A 9,448-nucleotide genomic window follows, 5' to 3' on the forward strand; every position below is an offset into this window, starting at 1 on the left:
CCGTCGTGCCCATTGCAACGGGTTCATGACCAGTGCTCCACCTACGATCAACAGCAAACGTTCAAACGCCTCAGATCTCATTCTGTAGTACTGTTTGAACTCGCCTTCCAAAACTAATCGCTCAGCATGTGAATTCCAGTTGATACGATCACGAACTGTCTGCATTTCATTGCTTGTGTTATCGTTGCTGACCAAAACCGATGCGAGAACAGGTAAAACTAAAAAAAAAAACTCGTTTTTATCAGCTTTATGTAGTAGTTGCAAGCTAGACGTGGTAGTGAACGAATGTGTACCTTTTGAACGAAAAAGGAAGTGATCAATAAAGGTTGGAGCAAACACCCCCATAAAGTCGTGAGTCACAAATCATTTTGATTGGTTATTTTTCACTCCTCTACTGTGCGGCAAGTTTAGCACATGCGGGCAAATTGCCGCACGAGCGTCTTTTTATGAACGTCGCCGCATGCGACCACCCTACACTGTAAGCCAATTAGAAGACTCTACTTGTCCTCCTGCGGCTGCATGCGGTCTATATTTCCGGTTGAGAATGAGCCTTAATAGCTGTAGCAATTACTTTGCTCGCACAAGCTAAGGGAAAAATCTGAACGGGCATTCGCTCAGATAAGAAAATTCCTCATAATTTTCAGTATGAGTGTTTCTGGATGTCTTTAATTTCTGCGCAGGCGTCTTCCATCTAGCCTGAATAAGCGTATCAAGAATTAAAACGTCCTACCTGGTGCTTACCAGGAGGTTATCTCTGGCATTTATGTATTGAGTTGTCCAAGTATCGCCCTAAATGGAGAAGAATTGATTACAGGAGCTCCAATAATGCACCAAATCGCTACCGTCTTACCCCGCACAGAGCGCCCAGACATACTAATAAAATATAGCGCCCAGTGAGCGCTTTATTTGTTTTAAGTGCGTAGGCGCTATTCTACGAGCAAACTTCTTAACGTTGAAGAGCGCAGGTCAGGTGGAGATTATACAGCTACAAATAAATATGCATGCACGTCGCTTTATTATGTGCTGACAGCTCAACTGGTCGAAGCATGGATTGGCATACTGCTGGTCCCATGGATCGATTCTGGCTGTGTCAATTGAGGGCCCATCAGGGAAGAGGGTTGTCGCGAGTTAAAACTCGCTAAAGCCCCGCACACATGTCAAAGCTTGTCACTTCCAATTAAAATTTGAGTTAAACATTGTTTTGTTCTCCTTACCTAAAACAAATATTTTTTCTGATCTACACAAGGTATCCATCGACCTGAACAGCAAAATAGCCGCCACCTCGTACCAGAAAGACGTCTTTCGTGGCGTTGTCGGCCGTGTACGTGAAACTTGACATCCGACGGCTCTAGTTATCGACACTTTGAAGTCTGATGTTCCAGCCGTGTATCTTGGACGCAGCATAGATTTTTAGCTCGCCTGGATCTACATGTCCGTCTCTTACCGAGGCAATATAATCTTCATCCAGTGGTCCTGCCAGATCGTCCAGCGTAGCCATGTAACGCGTCAGCACAGATGCATACTCGTAAGGTGACATGTCCGAGCCGTATGAGAGACAGTAGAACAGGCTGCTTCTCTCATTTTTCGGAATATACCAATCCGGTGCAGACACATGCACCAGCTCTTGTTCGCCTTCATCCGTCACGACGTGTTCGTATGCCGCATTCCACTTCACCATGTCAAAGTCGGGACTCCGAATATCCCTTAGCGGAGCGTGTAGCTGGTCCACGTTAAAGTCTTCTTCAGCAACTAAACTGCAAAGAGAGAACGTCTTCTTGGTTTCAGCCGTTGACCTGGTGCCCACCCAGTCAAGCGTTCACTGTGCCACAGTGTCGTAGCGGGGAGCCTTGAGGTTGCCTGCCTTCGTTTGCAGACTCTTGTCTCGCAGGACCAAGCTAATATACTCGTCGTACTTTGACCGATAACATTCCTGGTAACTCCTGTTAACGGCAACATCCAAAGGTTGAAGCAGGTTGGTGAGGTTTGGAGGGACCACTAGAATGAAAACGTTATAGCGCTCCAGTCGCTGATAATCAGCCAGTTTTACATGACAGCCGTAGGAATCAATCAAGTAGAGAACAGGTTCTCGGTACAGCTGTGTCACCTTCCTCCCGCAATTCACAGTCTGCGCATGTTGTAGGAGGATGTCATCACTCCACATTCCAGTGCTGTTGACGTCCACAAGGACACCACCAAGACACTTAGGCTTGTTTTTCAGCTTTGAAAACAGCAGGTGTGGCCTCAAAAACTCGCCTTCAGCGGTGATTGCAAACGTTGCGGTGAAGCGTTTGTGGCTGGAATCGCCCTTCCGTAACAGGACCTCTCGAGATCCACGCGCTGTTATCGCTGACGTTGGGTCAGTCTCGAAGTAGCGGGGGACTTGGTCCATGTTAATAATGTTCTTAGGCTAGGGCTCTTTAGGCATGGGGCTATTCCATGCTTCGTGATGAGGCACTGGGCTTGCTGGATGAACCGCTGGCAAATAGCGGGTGCATCTGCAGGTAGAGTCCGTGTTGAAGTCGGTCATTGCATCATTGCCATGCGGCTCACGATAAATGTTGGCTGCTTGTAGTCGAATGTACGAGTCTTTCACTCGTAAGCCTTTGCTGTTCCGATACGCGACCCACTCATAAAGCCTCTCCTCCAATTCACTGTGTGCCGGCCGTCGTCCACCTCCGCTAAGACGTCTTGCATTTAACGTGGTAATCTGTCGATCACGCGAAGCACTTTCCAGCTCGTCCCTTTTTGCCCACCAGCCTCGAATAGTACTGGCCAAAACACCATGTTGTTTACCAACAGCATGGAAACCTTTTCCCTGAACACCACACTCGTATTCTCCAAGAATCAAGTGTTTCTGCACGACAGTATAACTACGACGTGCTGGGCATCGTTGGATGGTGTAGTGGTGCTGAATTCTTGTTGGAAAGCAGATATTTTTAGAATGAGCAGTTGAGCGTTGATGGTCTCAACTACAATAAAAGAATGAATGGAGATTAGATTCTACATGCATTAGAGTCGTTCTAAAAGCATGGGCTTAGAGCTCATTGATTTAATGAACCCTTCCCGCAATGTGTTCTTGTATTCTACTTTACGTTGAAATCGAGGTTACACACTGTTCTAAACCACTTCATAGTTTTTTTTAGTACGCCTGGGCGCTTTGTGCGGGGTAAGCCGGTAGCTGCTTATTGCGAATACATCGGATTGTACTTATACTGGCAGTCTTTTTCAAACGTAGTAAGAGCCCATCTCAGCGTCCATCGTGCGGGGGGTGGCGCTGCGTTTTCAAGCATATCTGAAGCCTCTCTTCTAGCATTAGCGTAGCCGTTTGAGTTGCCGGGGTCATAGTACGTGTTGACCCGCAATTGAGGGCCGTTACGTTCGGAAATGCGCGCTAAGTGTGATTGATTCCTATGGGAACAGCTATCCATATAGACAGTAAGTGCGGCAGCCACAACAGTAAGTTACGTAATACAGTTTAATTAAAACTCATATAGTCAGTTTTGTTGGGAACTTTGGTAGTCAAATAAAGAGTCAATTGTCACTTACAGAGGCTCAGTTAGAGAGGTGTGAGTGTATATTTGTTTTTGCAGTAAAACGAAGGACAGTGTACTGAGGCTCACAATACCGTTCAATTTCCTGCATCGATGGCCACAGTCATCCGGCCGTAAGAAAATGAATATGACGAAACCTATATTGTAAAAGAAAAAGAAATGCACCGCTAAAAAAATCGATGCCGGTAAAGCGGTGGGCACATTTGGGCTTCATTCCAAGGACGCACATTACGCAATTATGATCAACAATATCACATTTGTAAGCCGCTTCAGTGGAATTGATTAAGTGGTTGTTTTCGTCCCCGATATTAGCGTGGTGTATCGATCAATCATTTCACGGGAGTTTGGCACGCCATCGAGCATACTCGTAAGCTTTTCTGGTGTCTGCTTCGCATCTCGCCACTTGAGGATTAGAGCACTCTGTAGATCAGTGACGAGTTTCTTCGTGCTGGGATCTTCCTTCGCAGCGTTTAACATCTGGAGTAGAGCTCTGTCGCCGTAGTGAGCCTTGAGACCGTCGATCACTGTTGTCTTCTCTCCAGGGTATCGATCGTTGAAGTTATCCAGGTACTTTACCCACGTGCTGAATTTTGGGTTAACGAGAGTTTTTTCACCAATCTCGTGGAGATACAGGAAGCGTAAGGCTACCTTAGGCGTCGTCTTAGTAGTCAGCCAGTAGTTGTGAAACGCATCCTCCACTTTTTCAGCCATCTCTCTTGTACTCGGATTCTGTCTTCCTGTCTCGATAATTATCTCTATCCCACCCCAGTTGTAATTAACACGGAGCGTGTTAGCCCCCGACTCTTGATGCCTCGGATTGGCCTTGTTAAAACTGTCCTGGTAACGCATCCACTTGTGGAACAGAGTGTCGCTGAGTAATTTCTTCTCGACATCGTCAAGTGCTAGTAGCTGGAATATCTTCTCCGGCGATTCTTTGCTAGCTAAAATTGTCGAAGCCTTCTCATACCGCAGCTTGGTTGCAGTACTCTCCATATTAGGGAACTTGGTGGCTACTGTAAGAATCCGAGAAAAAGCCACACCCTCGAAGGCGCTACTTAATTCCGAAAACAGCTCGTCTGATTTGCAAGAATTTTTAGAGACAAACGCATTCATGTACGAGACCCACGTCTTGAATATCGGATCGTGGAAGAAGTCGACTCTCTGGTAGTAAGGCTGTAGATCGTTGTAGACGGCCATGGGAGACTTACCCTGCCTTACCCACGTCTCAAAGTGTGCAGCCTGCAGCTTCGCAGCAAGATTTTTCGTCGCGCTGCTCGATTTTGCCTTGGCCAGTTGAGCTACCAGATTGACACCACCGTGCTTCCCCACATATGTCTCAATAGCTGTCGTTTTCTTCTCCGGAAATCTGGCATTGTACACATTCAAGTACTTTTCCCATTCTTTCCATCGTGGGCTCCCCAAGAAAGCTGAAGTTGGAGTGTCGTGCTTTCACACGTTCATGATCTTGTCAGGTGTTTCTTGACGTCGAAGCCAGAAGTCAAACAGCCCACTCTCCATTCTCTTAGCCACAGCTTCGGATTTATAACTAACTTTCCCAGCGTCAATTATTTTGATGAGCTCAACATTGCCATCTCTGCCAGTTCGGCCTAGACTCTGCGCCAATGTGGGGATAATCGACAATGGGGCTGCCTCGGGGTGTCTGGCGCTCACATCGTCTACGTACTTGAGCCAAACGGCAAATTCCGGTTTCGTCAAAATGCCCCTGTCCACTTTAGTTTAAGATTCAGCAGATCAAAGAACACCGACGGGTCCTTCCGAATGGCTATCCAGTAGCGCAACTGATCCTCTTGCAATCTTGAGGCGAGTTCTCTCAGGTTTGGGTACTTTTTGGCAGCATATATCACCTCGTAGACAACTTTATCGCCGTACAATGATGTCAGGGTGGAGATCACCGAAGATTCTTTAGAAGGTGACTTGGCACTTACATGTAGGTCGTCCGCGTACTGAACCCACTTAGCAAAACTGGGGTTATGAAACAAAGAAAAAACGTTTGGTTGATCAAGTTTCATGTTCTTGAACACCTGTCCTGCAGGTAGCCCCTTGTCTAGCCATTGATGAAGCTTGTCTGGAGTCACCGTAGAAGACTTGACCAACGCCTTAAGTTTTTCCATGACGGGTGCCCTCTTCTCGCCAATAAAACCAGCACCAGTCTTTGAAGTAGCGCTCACAGTATCGAAATCAATCCTGTTGTGGACATGTCCTCGTGGATCTTACGCAACCGATGGGCTGACAGATAAAGTGGCGAAGACGAAAACTACGGCTGTCAGAAAGAAGAAATGCATCGGGACGCAAATTAAAGAATGAAAGTGTTTTCGTGAAGCTCTCTTCTCACAGGCTTAACAGTACTGTACAATGATATGGATAGCTCTTCATAAATTACATGTAAGTACAGCGACGGTCAACCGCCAAACCGTTGCTTTTGTTTAGAGTTTATGACTTTCTAAAATATTCCAGATTTGTGACGTCACTAAAGCGTGAATGCACGATCAATTTCGAAGCACGACTAATTAGAGTGAACGGTGTATTATTAATAGGTGATATGTTTTGTATTTATATAAATATTACCCCTTGGCTACCGGAATCTATGACAGCTAACGCATAAGTCACGATACTGTTATGTCGTAACTTACGATGTGCGTAGCTTTTTTGGTTCTGTGTGATGTGCATAGACGACGGTGGAAAGTGATATTTATTCTGAACAGGTTTGCTGAGCAATGTCGTAAGCTATCCACCTTTCTTGTGTTCATCGCTAAATCAATGTCGTAATTAAGTCAATTAAATTGACACCGATGGCTGAAAGAAAGGGTGCGAGAGCCAGCACCTAGAGGGAATAGACGCAGCAACACGTGCATCAAATCTGCGAAATCTGTATTACAACTTAAAGGTGCCACAAATCAAATCTGACATCTGGTGTAACGGGGTACGTAGCCCTAAGTGTACCCTGGTTACATGAAGCGTGACACTTCACACTTCAGGAGTATGGCACGTCATACTCCGAGATATTTGGTACAAGGTACCAAGGTCGTTCAAAGTCAACCATTGGTTAAATGACATTGCATTTCTATAGGTAACTAACAGTTTGTATTAAACCCAAACTTAACCTACCTATAAATATACTCAGTTTACAATCTACCTTATTTGGGTCACTTCGCTCTCTTTAATTAAAGAGGGGACCTGTGAACTGCCGTTCACTGAGAGTTTGTATACTCTCGGAAGATAACTTCCTCTAGCGCAAGGTGCTGTGTGACCCCGTCACACTTGGTAGCACTCGTAGTCAATCCACGCCACCGCGGGTAGACTACCTGAACCTCTCCGAAGTTCGTTGCCATGGATAGGAACCACTTCTCCCATATGAACGACTCTCAGTTCGAGTCGGTTCGGAAGATGGCAGGCATCTTCGGGATGGAGGCCCTGCAGAGCCTGGTGGTATCAGCACCGGCTGAGCAGCTCGAGCGCGTCAATGCATTCGACGCGTACGAGCAGGGCCTCATCGCGCATGTGCGGGAGAACCTGCAGGCTCCGGCGGCGGAAGCAAATCCGCCTCACCCGAAGCCAATACGGCTGAAAGTAAAGCCGTATGAAGGGAAGGAAGGCGAGAACCTTCACTTCTGGGTCCGAGAAGTAGAGCTCGCGATGGACGCGGCTCTGATCTCGACCGAGCAACTGCGTGTTGCTTTTGCACTCTCCAACCTTAGCGGTCGTGCTAAGAGTTGGGTGTACACTCGGGAAGCAACATCCCCTGGATGTTTCACATCCTGGGCTCAGCTGTGCGAACAGCTCCGAGCCGCGTTCCTCCCGGCGAACTACGAGTATCGCCAGCGTTCGCGCTTCCTCGCGTGTAAACGAAGGAAGGCGCGAGCTGCACGAGTATGTGCAAGAGATACGAGAGCTCACGGCGTCCCTAGTGGGAAACCCACTCAACGAACACATCAAGATGACTGTGTTCATGGACGGCCTTCGAGTGGGCCCCGCACGCGCTCAGCTGTTCCGGGTGCAGTCAAGCACCCTTGAAGAGGCGATTCAAGTGGCTCTTCAAGAAGAGTACAGCCATAGCCAGGCGCGTACGCCGGCCTCAGCGTGGCCTGGGAGTTCCTTGTCGGCTCCCGGTCGGGCAAGCCCCAACGAACCAGGTTCCCATGGAAGTCGGGTCCGCCGAACAGCGTGACATCCGCTGCTTCGGCTGTGGGAAGATGGGCCACTTCAAGCGCGACTGTCCCGCGGAAGACTCCGCAGACGGTCCTTCCCCAAGCTCGTCCTCAAGGGTCGCTGGCAGACGCCAGGATCCCGGGGACAGGGGAACGCAGGGAACCAGTAGGGGCGGGGCGCCCTACTGGGGAAGAACTAAGTCTTCGTGATGGGTGCGCGGGTGGCGCGTACCACGGGGACTTAGCCCCTGAGAGTCTTCGCACTCTCGAATCGGCGAAGAGCAGCGGCGGGTTGCTCGTAGTACACGGATGTGTACGGGGGTACGATCACCCCTTTAGAATCTTGATTGACTCTGGGGCGTCGAAGAATTTCGCACGCCGCCAGACGGTTGCTCGTAACAGCAACAAGTTGTCCGAAGCTTTGCGAGAAAGCAAGGGCAACGGGACGGTGTCAGTGCGACTGGCCGACGGGAAGGTCGTCACTGTCCCCAACGTCCAAGTGGATCTGGCTGTCAAGTTTGAAGACTTTGACAGCCTCGAACAGTTCACTGTTCTCGATATGGATCCATATGATATGATCCTGGGCATGCCCTGGCTTGAGAAGCACGAGCCCTGGATCGACTGGCGAGGCAAGGCAATCGGTGCCAGCCGCCCTGCGCAGTCCGACAGAGCATTGGTGAGTCATGTTCCCACCTCTGTCAGGACCCGGGGCGCCCGCGAGGGCTGCCAGGGTACCAAAGCATCCGGCAGATGCTTGGGAGTCGTCGACGTATATGACGACTCCGAGGATGTTTTGATGGTGGCCGCGCCCAGAAGAGGCGCCGGCCAAGTGAGTAACTTAGGTCCACAGGCGGGTAACTTAGTTCCGCAGACAGCTGCAGCTGTCATGAACACTGAGAACAGCGTGTTCAGAGTGGGTAACAGAGTTCCACTCACGGTCGCCCAGACCATAACTGAAGAGGAAGACGTCGGATACGCTTCCTGTGTGAGTAACACAGTGCCCCACGCGGTCGCCCAGACCTTAACTGAAGAGGAAGGCGTTGAACACGCTTCCTGTGTGGGTAACACAGTGCCACACGCGGTCGCCCAGACCTTAACTGAAGAGGAAGGCGTTGAACACGCTTCCTGTGTGGGTACCATAGTACCACACGAGGCCACGAGTGCCTCGGATGTCGTAGCGACGACATCCCTAGATGTGGGAAGCAAAGCTCCCCGTCACAGACGCCGTCGACAAAGACGCCGCCGCCGCCTCAAGTCGGATCCGAACTTCGTTCCGATCGACGTCGCCTCAAGCGACTCGAAGTCCAGGGCCCGGGCTCCTCCGACAAGGCCGGTGGAAGAGTGTTATCACTTCTTCGATGGCGAGACAGGTTTACCCGTCAAGGCATCTGGTGTCCATTTGGATCCGTTGCCAGAGGTTGCAGAGATACTGAACCTCATGGAAATGACGGCTGAGTCTTTCCTGGCCAACCTCAAGGCTGGAGAGATTGCTGAGATGGTACTCATGAGACCTGAGACCACTCAGGAGGAGCTGAACTCCTCCTCTGTCTTGGACGAGAACGTCCTGGAAGACATGAACAAGCAGCGTCAGGCGCGCTTGGGTTCTGAGATTCTCAAGAACCCCAAGGATCCGGTGTATCCTTTGGTGACGGAGTATGCGGACGTGGTGAACAAACACCCACCGACCCAACTCCCACCGGATCGAGGCGTACGGCACGAGATTGATCTCGT

The 9,448-nt window shown here is 49.4% G+C and overlaps 1 protein-coding gene across 1 annotated transcript; it reads right to left on the reverse strand.

The window, feature by feature from the left end:
- Window positions 1-3,833: 3,833 nt before the first annotated feature.
- Window positions 3,834-4,748, reverse strand: PITG_16701 (RXLR effector family protein, putative; the record flags this gene model as incomplete). Its single annotated transcript, XM_002896882.1, has 1 exon — window positions 3,834-4,748. The coding sequence occupies one exon, from the start codon at window positions 4,746-4,748 to the stop codon at window positions 3,834-3,836; it is 915 nt and encodes a 304-aa protein (XP_002896928.1).
- Between the last annotated feature and the right edge of the window lie 4,700 nt (window positions 4,749-9,448).

The sequence above is a fragment of the Phytophthora infestans genome, genomic scaffold (genome assembly GCF_000142945.1).
Source record: "Phytophthora infestans T30-4 supercont1.51 genomic scaffold, whole genome shotgun sequence".
In the NCBI taxonomy this organism is placed as follows: domain Eukaryota; phylum Oomycota; class Peronosporomycetes; order Peronosporales; family Peronosporaceae; genus Phytophthora; species Phytophthora infestans.